The sequence below is a fragment of the Saccopteryx bilineata genome, chromosome 2 (genome assembly GCF_036850765.1).
Source record: "Saccopteryx bilineata isolate mSacBil1 chromosome 2, mSacBil1_pri_phased_curated, whole genome shotgun sequence".
Lineage (NCBI taxonomy): Eukaryota > Metazoa > Chordata > Mammalia > Chiroptera > Emballonuridae > Saccopteryx > Saccopteryx bilineata.
The window spans coordinates 115,431,156-115,447,140 of record NC_089491.1 but is presented as its reverse complement, the minus strand read 5'-3'; the positions used below and the strand labels follow the sequence as shown (position 1 = coordinate 115,447,140).

At 41.7% G+C, this 15,985-nt stretch overlaps 1 protein-coding gene and 1 pseudogene across 1 annotated transcript in view; both read right to left on the bottom strand.

Moving 5' to 3' along the window:
* The window catches only part of LGR5 (leucine rich repeat containing G protein-coupled receptor 5), a 146,145-nt gene that overhangs the window by 63,007 nt on the left and 67,153 nt on the right, over window positions 1-15,985 (bottom strand). The window contains exon 3 of the mRNA XM_066257668.1: window positions 2,350-2,421. Within this exon, the coding sequence (XP_066113765.1) occupies window positions 2,350-2,421 (72 nt within the window). The remainder of the gene's footprint in view (window positions 1-2,349; window positions 2,422-15,985) is intronic.
* On the bottom strand, window positions 7,614-7,921 carry LOC136322920 (10 kDa heat shock protein, mitochondrial pseudogene; annotated as a pseudogene).

Below are 15,985 nucleotides of genomic sequence, written 5' to 3'. Positions count from 1 at the left end.
ACACTACATTCATTTTTTTTCTGGTGGAAAGTTACATGTAAAATGACAAACTTGAGAGATAACCTATAATTTTCATTTTTAATTCAGATTAATTCAAAGCTCTTTGAAGTGTTCCGGCAAAACACACCATAGGAAGCAGCAAAATGATTGTAGAAGTACTTTGGGTTGATAAAACCTGCCACAGATAGAAGCCCACATTTTTTTGTTTAGAATGCAACAGATAATGCATTCATAAACATAGAGCATTAGGTCTACATCAGACAAAATGAAGAAACATTGACAAGTCTAGAAACCCCTTGTTCTCTCTTTGTCATCGATCTGAGTCATTTATTCAACAAATATTTCTTGATTGTCTACCATGATTATAGGTACTGTTCTAGGAGTTTGGCATAGACCAATGGCCAAGACAGATAACATCTCCAATTTCATGGATGTTTAGTGTAGTATAATAAAATTAGAAATATATAATTAAAAATGATAAAATGTTATAAAAACATTCATACTAAACGAGTAATTCAAACATGAGAATTCAAAATTGTAAAATTAGAATTCTATATAATTATCATATCTTGTGTATATCTAATTCATAGATATTCATATTATATAATTTATATGTGTTTATGGTATATATGCAGAATTTCCATATAATTTTGATGGCTAGAGATAAACTTTACATGCAGACACACACATACGAACATACACTGTAGCTCAGTATATCTGATTTATATTTTGTTAAGTGAATTAAAATGATCAGTTTCAGGATAATTAAATTAATGAGTATCTAAAATACTCAGTGGTACATAGGTTGACACAGGAAAAAATCACCTTATTTATCTTATTCAAACTTAATTTATGTGATGCATTTTAAATGGTTCCAAATATTTTGCTGCGTTCATAGAGATATAGGTGTATTGAAGTTGGTGCTATAACTCAGAATTCTACCACATAATGAATTAACATTAGGATTTGGCAATATGACAATTCAAAAATATTTCTGCCTAACAGCAAAAATAATTCAAGCCCAAGGGAACCAAACCTAGTCACCTAAGCAGACCGAAAATGGTTCTACTGTTGAATTTGACCTTTAACAAATATTAAATTTAAATAAGACAGCTTTTTAAATAGCTTGTATATCCCTGGGGTGAATAAAATGTAATTTCTACTGAGAAGAAATATATCAAATGCCTTTATAGAGTTTATAACTTTTATCTCAAAGAAAGGGGACAAAGTCAGACTATTTTCACTGAGATAAAATTCTCCTGCTATGACTTTCTACTTGCGTTATCTATTTTTTCTATCTAGGTTCCTCTTTTTTTTCCCTCCACACTGAAAGAAAATTAAGCAATAGCCCTGGCCAGTTGGCTCAGCGGTAGAGCGTCGGCCTAGCGTGCGGAGGACCCGGGTTCGATTCCCGGCCAGGGCACACAGGAGAAGTGCCCATTTGCTTCTCCACCCCTCCGCCGCGCTTTCCTCTCTGTCTCTCACTTCCCCTCCCGCAGCCAAGGCTCCATTGGAGCAAAGATGGCCCGGGCGCTGGGGATGGCTCTGTGGCCTCTGCCTCAGGCGCTAGAGTAGCTCTGGTCGCAACATGGCGACGCCCCGGAGGGGCAGAGCATCGCCCCCTGGTGGGCAGAGCGTCGCCCCTGGTGGGCGTGCTGGGTGGATCCCGGTCGGGCGCATGCGGGAGTCTGTCTGACTGTCTCTCCCTGTTTCCAGCTTCAGAAAAATGAAAAAAAAAAAACAAAAACGAAAATTAAGCAATAGATAATAGAAGAAGGAGATAGTCAATAATTACAAGTTTTTTGATAAACAAATTGGGAAATCAAACATTAAGTAATAAGAAAACTCATTTTTATAAGTCTTAATGAATTAACATTTCTCAATCACTAGGCTTTTTCACATCTATTCACAATTAAAACATAAACTTGCTATTTTTTTGCCGATCCTTATTCATAAGGAAACAAACTTTGCAAATGGCCTGATGCCATGATTTCATTACATTAGCATCATGGTGATTTATTCACTTGGTGATCCAAATGATTCAAGAAACTCTCCCCAATTTCATAACACAAAAGGAAATCAAAATACTCTTAAAAGTTTGAGTTGGTAAGTTGATTATTTCGAGGCAAACAATTTTAGATATTAAGGAGAGAGAAATTTTTTTCACACAGAAATCCAGCCAGGTATATATAATATTGTTCTATGGTACCAATACAGGTAGACTTGAATTTAGATGAGTTATCCCATGGTTCCAAATAGCTTATTAGAGAAACTCAGCCTTTACAAGTTACTCGGCATCCATTTGCCACTGAAGTCAGAAATATAACAAATAACACCCAGTTTACTTACAGAACTTTGAGACTGTAAAGCCCAGCAAAAGCTCCTTTGGGAATGTATGTCAAAGCATTTCCGGCAAGACGTCTGTGGGTTTCAAGGGAGAGGAGAGAGAGTGAGTATACATAGTTCTCTTCATGTGGAATTCATTTAGTTGTTAAAAAATACAATACAGTTATGTTCGAACCACAAATGCCAAAAACAACTATAAAAAACCTTGTTTTGTTATAGTTTGTGAAGAGTTTCTGTAAATTTCTTCCTTCCTTTCTTTTCTTTCTTTTTTTTTTTTTGACAGAGACAGAGTCAGAGAGAGGGACAGACAGACAGGAAGGGAGAGAGATGAGAAGCATCAATTCTTCGTTGAGGCACCTTCATTGTTCATTGATTGCTTTCTTATATGTACCTTGACCAGGGGGCTGCAGCAGACTGAGTGATTCCTTACTCAAGCCAGCGACCTTGGGCTTCAAGCCAGCAACCTGGGTTATGAGGGTGATGAGCTATTATTTATAGATAAGAGGTTGGGAGAAACCTTTGCTGAGAGGGCATTTCAGCAGAGGTCTGAGCCAAGCAGGCATCCACAGAGAGAGAAAAGCACTGCAAAAGCTGTGAGGTGGGGGTGTGCCTGGGATGGTTCAGAAACTGCAAGGAGGCCAGCATGGCTGGAGTGAAACGGTCACCTGGGAGAGCGACAGCAGGTAGGGTGGGGGAGTGTCCAGGGCCATTCTAAGCAGGGCTTTGGAGGTCACAATAGGACTTGGAGAAGGGGAGTGATGGGATCAGACCTGTGTTTTAAAAAGTCCTCCAGGATAAACAGGAGAAGCGCCCATTTGCTTCTCCACCCCTCCCCTTCTCCTTCCTCTCTGTCTCTCTCTTCCCCTCGGGCAGCCAAGGCTCCATTGGAGCAAAGTTGGCCTGGGTGATGAGGATGGCTCCATGGCCTCCGCCTCAGGCGCTAGAATCACTCTGGTTGCAATGGAGCAGCGGCCCCTGGTGGGTAGAGCATCACCCCCTAGTGGACATGCTGGGTGGATCCCAGATGGGCACATGTGGGAGTCTGCCTTCCTGCTTCTCACTTCAGAAAAATACCAAAAACAAACAAACAAACAAACAAACAAAAAGATCCTTCTGATGGGACTTTTTTTCTGGTTTAATTTTTTAAATTAAATATATTTTACATTTCCATTTTATTCTGTATTATATAGTTTCAGGTGCACAGCATAATGGTTAGACAATCATATACTTTACAAAGATGGGAGCTTTTTCGAGAGGAGAACAGAGGCAAGAGCGGAAGCAGAAAGGACGAGTTCACACGGCAGTGGCTGCGGTAGCGCAGCGTGTGGAGGTGGCGAAAAGTGGGAGATTTGATGCAGAAGAAAGGAAAAATCCAACCTGACACACCATTAGGGTCAAGAGGAAATGTAGGCCGCCAAAAAAGAGTACTATTTCTATGTATGGTTCCATTATAGATAACCCACATGCGTTTGATTAGTGTCCCAAGCACTATACAGAATCTTGCAGTCGTGAATTGTGTATGACCGTGACATAATAGAGTAGCTTACTAATTAAGAAAGACTCAGATTTGGTTGGCGATCGCAGGCAGCTGAACTGACCAGACTAGATTGACTAGGAACTGTGTAGAGGCAGCCAAAATGTCGCTGAAGTCACAGTCATGACTTCAACAGTCCATTTTTATTTTTATTTTATTTTTAAAAATTTTTTATTTTTAAAAAATTTTTTAATTTTTTATTTATTATTTTTTTAATTTATTCATTTTTAGAGAGGAGAGAGAGACAGAGAGGGAGAGAGAGGAGAGACAGACAGAGAGAGAAGGGGGGGAGGAGCAGGAAGCATCAACTCCCATATGTGCCTTGACCAGGCAAGCCCAGGGTTTCGAACTGGCGACCTCAGCATTTCCAGGTCGACGCTTTATCCACTGTGCCACCACAGGTCAGGCCAACAGTCCATTTTTAAGTTCTGGAACTTAGCCTCCAAAAGGGGACTTCACTCTTACTGCTGCTCCAGTATCAAGCAGCTTGCTGGTTTCTAAGACACTGACTTGGGAAATGAGGAGAGCGTAAAAACATTTTTATTTATTTATTTTATTAGTTGAAATTACTGTTAGGCTAAATTGCATTCTGTTACATTTCCTGAAATATAACTCGCTTCACATGAATTGTTTTTCTTTTCTGGGCAAGGACTTTGAGAGTCCCTGAGTCTGTGAGTCTGTGTACAGAACTAATTTGGGGAACCACTGACCTGTATTATCAGGGGAGTTTGTCTTAAAGCAGAGGAATTTATGATGTGTTATTGGCTATGAGCTGGGCTGATGGAAGCTCTATCTCATTGACAAAAACAACAATTTAAGAAAATCATATTCTCTTTCCCCTCTTATTTCTTTGCCAAGGGAGGTAGTTTCAGTAATTTTAAACTATAGAAACCCCCCCCCCCCACGTTAGAATGAGTACACAAATAGTGAGAACTGCACAGAAATCTTTTCCGTGACAATGCGAACTAACAAATCTCCGGGCAACTCTGTTCTGGCCCTAGAGACCTCTATACAAATTGGCAGAGAGAATATTAGTTCTCTTTTTCCCCTCTCTCTGTTCCTAAAATTATTGCATGGGGATATATTTTTCATCATCTTCATTTCTACAATAAGATACAACTTTATAAAAAACTTTTTACATCATATGGACAAGATCCTGCTCGATATACAAGACCCATAGTGTGCCATCACTATTAGTTTTATTGACTTAACTGCCACTGAACAGACCATTAAGTAGACACAGTCCCTTCAAATGAATAAAATAATTAGATTCTTTAGTGCTATATAAACCAAACCAACTAAAATACTGTATTTGGGGGAATGCCTCTCTCTCTTTTTTTTTTTTTGTATTTTTCTGAAGTTGGAAACGGGGAGGCAGTCAGACAGACTCCAGCAAGCGACCGACCAGGATCCACCCGGCATGCCCACCAGGGAGTGATGCTCTGCCCATCTGGGGCATTGCTCTGTTGTGACCAGAGCCATTCTAGGACCTGAGGCAGAGGCCTTGGAGCCATCCTCAGCGCCCGGGCCAACTTTGCTCCAATGGAGCCTTGGCTGTGGGAGGGGAAGAGAGAGACAGAGAGGAAGGAGAGGGGGAGGGGTGGAGAAGCAGATGGGCACTTCTTTTGTGTGCCCTGGCCGGGAATTGAACCCGGGACTCCTGCACGCCAGGCCGACACTCTACTACTGAGCCAACCAGCCAGGGCAGGGAATGCCTGTCTCTTTTAATTGCCACAGTAATTTGGATCCCTAAAGTAAAGTACTATAAAGTGGGTTTTTTTTTTTGTTTGTTTGTTTCTAGCTTCTTTTCTAAAATGGCAGGACAAGAGCAAAGGATTCAAATGCAGGTCGTGATTCCTCCTCTCTGGACACTGGTCTGGTGAGAGAGAGGTATGTGTAGATAAAATGGGATGAGCCCTGAAAGCAGAAGTGGGTGCTTGACCCTGCTTTCTGATTGGCACCCTTGGGAAAATTACTGTGCAAGGAACAATGGTCCAACATGGGCTGCCTTGGCTGAGTTCCAAAGGCAGAGAAGCATTTGCAGAGCTAAGCGAGAGGGCCGGGCTAATTCCACCAGCCCTCCCAAGTCAGTTCTTGAGAGAATTCTTTTGACTTCTAACTCTTCGTCATTTTGTGTTTTCTTTCCTTTTTGGTTTTCTTTCTTTTCACCATGTATGTGCTGTGAGATGTAACACAAGTCATTTTACTTTCCTGGATCTCATTTCACTTATTAATATTGCTTTAAATAGGGTTCTTCCACTAAAGTCTTTTTTCTGCCCTCAAATTGTTTATAGGCTATACATGCACTTCCCACCTACCCTTACTCTTTTCTCTTGCACCCTCCCTCCCATCCCTTCACCCTGCGTTTTTCTTCCTGCTTATTGTGAGATTTCTTTATTGAATGTCACTAACATTTTAAAAGCACTTTGCCATACTTTATATGAGGTAGATCAGAGATTATTATTATCCATACTTTGTAGATAAAGATATCGAAGCTCAAAAAGTTTTTATCTAAGAGAAAAAAATATTGTTCTTTCCAATTTCATTTAAAGGCAATGTCGTCTTTTCTTACGGAGCATGGAAGCAATGTAACAACAGTGCTATTTATATGATCGGCAGAATGAACTTGAATATGATAGCCTTATGAGTGAAAAGAATACATTTCAGATTACTTAGAAAATTCTTGCTGGCTCCTAGAAATTACTGCTTTATTTTCCAACTTTTCCAAAGTACATGAGACCTAGAGGGATAATATCAGATTTGATGGTAGTAGTTTTCCCTTTCTTCACATTCTGAAGATCTGGATGACCCTTGTTTAATTCCAGTTTTGTGGTACTATTTTCCTTCTCTGTGATTTTCCAATATTAATTTCAGTGGCTCAGTTACTATTTTTCAATTTCCTTTCACTCTTCTGTGTCATAATTCACCTAATAATTGTAAACTGCCACTTAAACATATAATTTCTGAAGTTGCTTATTCTCTTCTGGTGTCAAAATATTCCTATTTGAAAAAAAATTCATCTAAAATAAAGTTAGCAAAACCCACAATAGTATTGTAATTAGGAACTTTCAAATGAGAACGCAATAAAAAAAAGTCAAACCAAATATAATAGTCAATGAAGAGAGACTGTTTATGATTCTACCCAACTGATTAAGTGCTTTTATTGTTTTGGGGGCCACTACATTTACAGGTTTGGCTTTGGGTTTATCCATACAGAGGCCAGCATCTGTCTGAGTCATCAAAGAGCTAGACACAAATAGGATGAAACTCATCTGTCAGCTGTAATCTACTAATCTTGCCTCTGCAGGCAGTAAGTCATTGCTGTGGTTGATCAAGCCCACCTGTGGGCTATGCTAGCAGGTAGGGCCCAGACACTTAAAGTTGAACCCTCTGGAGTTCATCTTCTAAGGTTTGCAGAAGCCTACTCAGCAGCCTTTGATACAAAGATTATGACATTCTGTCAACTGTTTTTCTACCCACTGAAGAAAAAGGGCATCCTAATATGCCTCAAGAAATTGCAATTTTCAAAAACTGTAATATCTCCCCTCCCTGCCTCCCAATGAGTTAAGCATATTTAATTAGTCAAATCCAGCCAAAAATCTTACTTGCCATTTTTTCTTTGGATATCATTATTTTATTATAAAAGATACAGAAATTATTTACATGATGAAAGATTTCAGAACTTCAGTGGAATGAGCAGTTTCACATGATGCCATTTCAATGGTGACTTACTTTAGTTTACATACTTTCCAAGACTGTCACCATCTCTAAATAAGAAATAATCTCTTGTCATCTCGAACTACTTTGCTGCCTTCTTATTCTGGAAGAACTTTATCTCCAACTTTCACGCTAACTGGTTGAATCTTTCCACCCTCTCCTTTGGAGCCAGACCCAACAGCTACTACTGTTGCTTGCAATACTTTTCCTTGAGATTTTTCTGGAAGCATAATGCCTCCTTTGTCTACAGCTTCCGCAGCACTCTTTTTCAACTAATACTCAGTCAAAGAGGGAGGGAAACTTTCTAAATGCCTCTTCTGCCATGATAGTGGCCACCACAGTTCATACTCTGCTTTGGGGACAGTGGCTGCAAGGAAAGAGCAGCAGACCCACCCGCTAGACACATGGACTTGGGAAAAGGCTGCTCAGTGCACAGCCTTGTTCGCCCTGCCACCAGCCCCTTCCCAGTGGTTCTCACCAGGATTGGTCTGCTGGCTCTGCTCAGGCCACTGCCCGACGAGCGGGAGCAGGGAAAACATCTTTATTACACCGTGTATTTATGAGCTGTCTTCACTCTGAGATAGGATAACAAGTAATTCAGATTTCAAGATTCAGGCCCTGGCTGGTTGATGCAGTGACAGAGTGTTGCCTCAGTATATGGATGTCCTTGTTTGATTCCCAGTCAGGGCACACAGGAGAAGCGACGATCTGCTTCTCCACCCCTCCCTTCCCTCTCTCCCTGTCCCCACGCCATGGCTCCATTGGTTCCAGGGCATCGGTCCCAGGGATGAGGATGGCTCCATGGAGCCTCCACCTCAGGCACTAAATATAGCTCAGTTCCAGAGGCCCCAGATGGGCAGAGCATCAGCCCCAGATGGGGGTTGCCAGGTGAATCCTGGTGGGGGTGCATGCGGGAGTCTGTCTCCCTATCTCCCCTCCTCTCACTTGGAAAAAGAAGAAAGAAAAAAAAAAGATTCAAGGGCTAAGACCACTGGACTGAATAAATGAACTCTTTAGGCCAACAGGGGCCCTTTTGTGGGTGTATGGCCTTCTGGTATTTTTCACCACAGACTAATGAAGTTCAATTTTCAGCTCCTTTCTGAAGTCTTCCTTAATTATCTCTGTCCACAGTCAACTTTCCTGTAGAATATATTCTATATAACCGTGTCTATAAAGACTAATTTTATACTCTTTTGCAAGGAGTCTACCTGATTTGATTAGAGCATCCTAAGGTCAAGAATCTTACTGCCTGTCCAGAGCAAGAAGCTGAATCAATATTTATTTATTTACTTACTTACTTATTTAAAGTGAGAGGAGGGGAGATAGACAAACTCCCACATGTGTTCTGACTGGGATTCACCCAACAACCCCTGTCTGGGGCTGATGCTGATGCTCAAATCAACCAAGCTATCCTCAGCACCTGAGGCCAATGCTGGGACCAACCAAACCACTGGCTACAGGAGGGGAAGAGAGAAAGAAGGGGGAGAAGGAGGGGAAGAGAAGCAGATGGTTGCTTCTCATGTGTGCCCTGACCAAGGATTGAACCCTGAATGTCCACATGCTGGGCCTACGCTCTATCCACTGAGCCAACTGGCCAGGGACTCAGTATTTATTGATGGACTATTTGCTCCTGTTTCCAAAGACAGTTGGCCACCATGCTATAGCTGCTTCAGGTCTGGCTGCCAGGCCATTACTTAACTAGATCAGAAACAGCTGAAGAATACTCCATCATTGCTTATTGAATTTCAGTTCTTCACTTTCTGTGAGCACTTTCAATGTACCATGCACAGCACTTCTGGGCATACAAACAGTATCTACCTTTTATTAAACAATTCATAAGTCTTAGGTATAATGTTAAGTACTTTAATTATTGTAATAATATTAAACACGTGACATGTTTATTTCCCTTTTACAGATGGGGAAGTGAGCCTAAAAAAGGTCAGGTTATTTGCTCAAGCTTACATAGAAAAGTTTACACATGAGAATTTAATTCAACATAGCATTTTGGTTCTAAACTTTGGGTTTTTAATCATACTTTTGGTTAAAAGTTAGCTTGGTCTGGAGCTTAGGTTGGTCTAAAACAGGAATAACACAAGGACACAAATGGTTGCATCATTTATTATCCATAGAACACTGTTTCTCACTGCTTCCTCTTCATAGTCCTCCCTTTGGCTTCCAGATCCTGAATAATCTTCCGGCTCTCACTACTGACTGGTTGTCTTTTTTTTGTCTTGCTAGCCCTCCTTCCTTTTTAAATGTTTATTTTATTGATTTCAGGGAGAGGGAAGGAGAGAGCAAGAGAGAGAGACAGGAACATTGATTTGTTCCTATATGTGCCCTGACTGGGGATTGAACCAGCAGCCTCTGTGCTCTGGGACGATGTTTTAACCAATCAAGCTATCCGGCCAGGGCTCGCACCTTTTTGGATTCTCATCCCCCAACGATAAATGATTTTCAAGTCTTTGTCCTCACATGTCTTTTCTCCCCTCTATCCTGTTGTGCTTAAACTTTAGTGTATATTGCCATTGCCTTAGGAACCACTCAAAATTCAGAGCCCCAGGCCCCACCCCAGATTTAGAGAGTCAGTTTCTTGGTGGAAAGATCTGGGAATCAGCAGCCCAGGTGATTTTAATATGGGAGGAGAACACACTGGGAAACTCAGAGCCCATACCCTCCCTGAAGGGCCTCAGCTACCCTGGCACCTTCCACAATCACCTCTTTGTAAATGATTCTCCATCACTGTCTTCAGAACAAGCTGATCGTGCTCCAGACTCACATTCTGTGTCATTGACATTTGCAGTTGGATGTCCTGCTGGCACCTAACACTTAGTATATCCAGAACTAGACATCCTCTTGCCTTCAAAATACCACTTGTTGGCCTTGAATTTCCTGTTTCTATTGACTGTGCCTCATTGGTCTCCTGGCACTTAATCTCAAAACCTTCCTCGGAGTCATCTCTCGCCTTTGGAGCTCCCTTTCAGCGCCTCTATTCAATCAATTGATGAGTTCCTCTGCTGTGATGCTTCCATATATCCCAGTGGGTCTCAGCCCCTCTACCTCACAGACTTTAAAAAAATGATGTCTGGGTTCCCACTGAAACTCATTAAATCAGAATCTCTGGGAATAAGTCCTGGTAATTAGTAGTTTAAACAATCCTCCATGTGATTCTAATGCCCATTCAAGAGGGGAAACTGTGAAATAGTTCTCATACAGCCTAATATTGATGAATTAACTTAAAGACCTTCGTGGTCTCCATCCCCAGAGACAATGAATCATTCATTAACTGTTGCGAGAATTAGGAGAGGTGAATAGTTAATAGATTTTAACAGTTATCCAGAAGAGACAATAAGAGCCTGAACAAGGTGGTGATAAAATAAGCAAATGGAAAAACAATGTGGAATGATGAGCTTTGGGACTTGGAAATTGGCTGATATAGAGAGTGGGAGAGAAAGAATGACAGACGCAAAAAGGAGTGACAGACACAGTAATCACAAGTTTGGATAGTCAGAATGCTGATGGTGAGCAGGAAAGGAAGGAGAAAAAGCCTTTGAGAGGGAGCACCGATGAATTGGTTCTAGGCTGTCAACTTTTAAAGTATTGGTGGAGAAGGTGGAGGTGTCAGTTAGGTGGCTGATGATTCTCAAAGTGTGGTCCCTAAGCCAGCAGTATTGGCATCACCTGAGAATTTGCTATAAATGCAAATTCTTTTTTTTTAATTTTATTTTATTATTATTTTTTTTCTGAAGCTGGAAACGGGGAGGCAGTCAGACAGACTCCCGCATGCGCCCAACGTGGATCCACCCGGCATGCCCACCAGGGGGCGATGCTCTGCCCATCTGGGGCATTGCTCTGTTGTTTCCAGAGCTGTTCTAGCGCCTGAGGCAGAGGCCATGGAGCCATCCTCAGTGCCCGGGGCCAACTTTGCTCCAGTGGAGCTTTGGCTGCGGGAGGGGAAGAGAGAGACAGAGAGGAAGGAGAGGAGGAGGGGTGCAGAAGCAGATGGGTGCTTCTCCTGTGTGCCCTGGCCAGGAATCGAACTCAGGACTCCTGCACGCCAGGCTGATGCTCTACCACTGAGCAAACCGGCCAGGGTCTGATATAAATGCAAATTCTTGACATCCTCCCTTCCCATCCCCAACCTGCTGGAAAACTCTGGTGGGGCCCAGCGATTTGTGGTTTAACAAGCACTCCTGCTAATTCTCAGAATCACTTATAATTCAACAACCACTGTCCTAAAGTAGTAGTTCTTCAACTTTATCATGCATCAAAATCACTTGGAGATCTTTTTTAAAAACAATTTCCCGGGTCCAATCCTGAGTTTCTGATTCACTAGGTTGGGGTGGGGCACAAAAATTGCATTTCTGACAAGGCTGCTGGTCCAGGACCACACTTTGGGGATCACTGGCCTGTCTAGCAAAGACAAAAAGATCTGAACAAGAAATATCGATTTGGGGGTCATCTATATAGCAGAGATAGTTTAAATTTTGGGTTTCCTGCCCAGACAACTACAGTTGTCTTCTAGCTGGGTCTCTCTGCTTCCACAGTTCCCTAATATATTTTACATACAGAAATCAGAGACATTTTTTAAAATCATAAATCCTACTGTGTTAATAAGCTGCATCTATCCCTTCTATAGCTTCCAACTCCTCTTATTTGAATTCTATACATTGTCTATTGGTTCTGCTTGATCTGGTCTTCTCCAATCTCATCCTGCTCCAGCCACTCTGATCTTCTTTCAGGTCCACAAACATGTCATATTCTTCCCAATCTCAGGGACTCAGCTCACATTACCCCCCCTGCCAGAAGCACTCCACCCCAGCTCTGAGGACCACTAACTCCTCCTCACCCCCCTAATCTCAGTTTAGATGTCACCTTCTTAGAGAGCCTTTACCGCCTGCCATCCCTTCTTAATTATTCTCTACCTAACCATGCTTCTGTTTTTCCTCACTCTGGTCACAAACATCATGTACGCATGCTTCCTTGTTTTTTATCTGTCTTCCCCACTAGACTGTAAGCTCCCCCAGAAGGGCATTTCTTGAATGAATGATTGAATAAATGAATGAACCAACTAACCGCAGCAAGTCCTATTCACTCTTATGTTCCCAGAGGCTCAATAAATACATGTTGATGAGTTAATTGAAAAGTACTGGGCTCTTGGTTCCTGAGATTAATGTTGGAGGAGAGAGCAGAGAGGAGAGCAGAGAGGGGCCACGTGAAGGAGGCCGGGAAAAGCAGCCAAGATGGTGGAGTGCTGGGCGAGAAGCCAGTTTGTGCGGAGTTTGTGCAGGGAGAAGGAGGGAGATGGGGAACAGAGGTGAATAGGTCTGGTGAGCTAGAAACCTTTGATTCTGGGAAACTCGGATGGGTCAGTAGCTTTGTGAGCACTGAATGTGGGTCGGTTTTGGAGCCCAGTGTGTGTTTTTTACTTGCCCGCCAGGTGCAAGCTAGGACTGGGGATGATGGCCCATCAGTTTTTGGCTCCGTTGTTTCTTTGCCGGCTGTCCAAATCCAATGCGAACCTGCATGGGCCAGGCTGCTGTGATGGTGGCTGTGGCTACTGGCTTTACAAATATACAGTTGAAAAAAATCCATAGAAATAGCTTCCGGAAAATTCTGATAATTTATCTGCTATCATGGAATTAAATTCTACAATTACTTTTGAGTATATGAAGTGACAGGCATTGAATGAATCATTATGCTAAATTCTGTCCATTTAAAAGAAAAGGACCTTTTGCCTGCCCTCGAAACAGTTAACCTTTGCTCAGTATTAACCATGTCCCAGGAACTCCTCTTAAGCAGTGGCTGTCAGTGTAATTTGATGACTTTAATGGAACTCCCTGTCCCAGCCATACTCTTTCCATTCTAAACTTGTTGAATGTGCCGTACTCAAGAAAGATGGAAATATCTGGCATTTAATTTCCTATCTGTATAGCCAGTAGCCAGGGCTACCATCACAGCCGCCTGGCCCATGCAGGTTCGCGTTGGATTTGGACAGTTGGTGGGGAGGCAATGGAGCCAGGAAATGGTGGGTCATCGTCTTTAATCCAAGCTTGCACCCGGCGGGCAAGTACAACACACACTGGGCTCCAGAACCCACTCATTCAGTGCTCAGAAGGCTGCTGACTTGTTCGAGTTTCCTAGAATCGAAGGTTTTTAGCTCACCAGACTTATTCACCTCTGTTCCCCATCTCCTTCCTTCTCCCAGCACAAACTCTGCACAGACTGGCTTCTCACTCAGCACTCCACCATCTTGGCTGCTTCTTCTGGCCTCCTCCACGTGGCCTCTCTTGGTTCTCCTCTCTGCTCTCTTCTCTAGTGTTAATCTCAGGAACCAAGAAAGCAAGCTCCCGTTCTGCCCCCGTTTTAGAAAAAAAAAAAAAAGTACCGGGAAAGGATTAAATAAAACTAAGTGCAGAAATTTGAGGAATGCCAGGACTTGGGAGTAGAGGTGAAAGGGATGCTAAAGGGGAAAAGAACAGGAGACAGAGAGGTAGGCACTTTCAGAATAGTGTCCTAATTATCATAACAAAATATACACACACACACATATACACATATATTCATGCTCACACATATATGTGTATACTGTACACACATGTATTTAAATACATAAATATACATATATACATACACACACATAAATATACACACAGCTATACACACAAGGACAGATATCTAAATGCCCATATCCTGTATCGATGGACATTTGGAAGAGAAGCAAAATGACTTCCATGAAATAATATTAGAGAAAAATAGTTTCAAAGAAGCAGCATTTTTCATCAGTTGTCAGGTCGGTAAAGACAAGAGATTAAGCACTGTGGAAGCCAAGGGGCAGGAAGATCATTCATGGGCATGAAGGTGTTTTTATTTTACCAACACAATCCAATATGTAAATTATGGTTTACCAAAGTTCTTTCATCATCATTTCATTTGATGTTCAGAAAAAAATATCTGGGATGACAGGCAGGACAGCTCTCACCAGTTTCAGCAACAGGATGAGGAAGTAGAAGTAACAAGCATAGTTTGTGCTTTTGGGAACTTTGGTGGTATCTCTCATTAAAATCTCATCTGCAATAAGCGATACCTACTATTTATATAAAGATTCTTCAAGGCCAACCATAATATGAGCAAACGGGGCCAGGGAACAATAGTAACTCAGAAACAGACTTCCCTAGAGCTTCTTATGTTTCTTTTCTAAATTAAGTACTTGATTCCAATAGCTTTAGAACCTGGGAATATTCTAAAATACTACTTTGAAAATAAAGAACTGAGACTGTTTAAAATGATAGCGATTCATTTTGCCTCTGGTTTAATCAGACTATCAACCTAAGTTTAATAGAACTGGTAGATGTTGGCATCAGCCACAATTAGCTCCTAACATCTGAACCATACTCTGATAGACTAAGTGTAGGATCTTTTATGTGTCCCATAGCAAACATTAACATAAGGTCCTTAGTACACCTGAGTAGGCCTGGGGGAGATACTGTTGGAGAGAAATGCAATCATTGCTCAGGATGTTAAAATTTGGTAAAGAATTATCTGTAGTGGTTGTCTATATCAGCGGTTCTCAACCTGTGGGTCGCGACCCCGGCAGGGTCGCCTAAAGCCATCGGAAAATACATAATGCATATCAGGTATTTACATCCCAAATCATAACTGTAGCAAAATCACAGTTATGAAGTAGCCACCAAAATTATTTTTTGGTTTGGGGTCACTGCAACATGAGGAACTGTATTGCGGAGTCACGGCATTAGAAAGGTTGAGAACCACTGGTCTGTATCTATTAAAGCTCATAGTTGGAAATAGCTTTTCCTTCACCAGTCTGGATACCTGTGGTTACTGCAAAATCAAGCTCATGAAATAGAAGAAAAGGAAGTTACAGCTTCTTTTTTTTTAATTTGTGTTTTTTATTTGATTGATCTTAGAGAGAGAAATATTGATTTGTTGTTCCACCTATTTCTGCATTTATTGGTTGATTCTTGTATGTGCCCTGACTGGAATCTACAGCGTTGGTGTATCGGGACAACACTACGACTAACTGAACTACTCGGCCAGGGTCTTGCAAGATTCTTGAAAGTGTTTTTATTTTACTGATACAAGTCAATATGCAAATTAGTTTACCAGAGTTCTTCCATCATCACTTCCTTTGATCTTCAGAAACACCTTAAAACACACACAGGGCAGCTCTCACCATTATTCCTTGAGGCACAGGGAGGTCAAGTGGATGATTAGCTAGTAAGTGGCAGAGTCAAGACAGGACAGGAGTCCTGTGTTTCTGCCTCCCCACAGATCAGATGTGGCTTTTTTTTTTTTCTGTGAAAGAAAAAAACTCTCCTCCTGTGCTATCACATTGCACCAGCAGGACATTTGACCTGTGCATATCTGGTC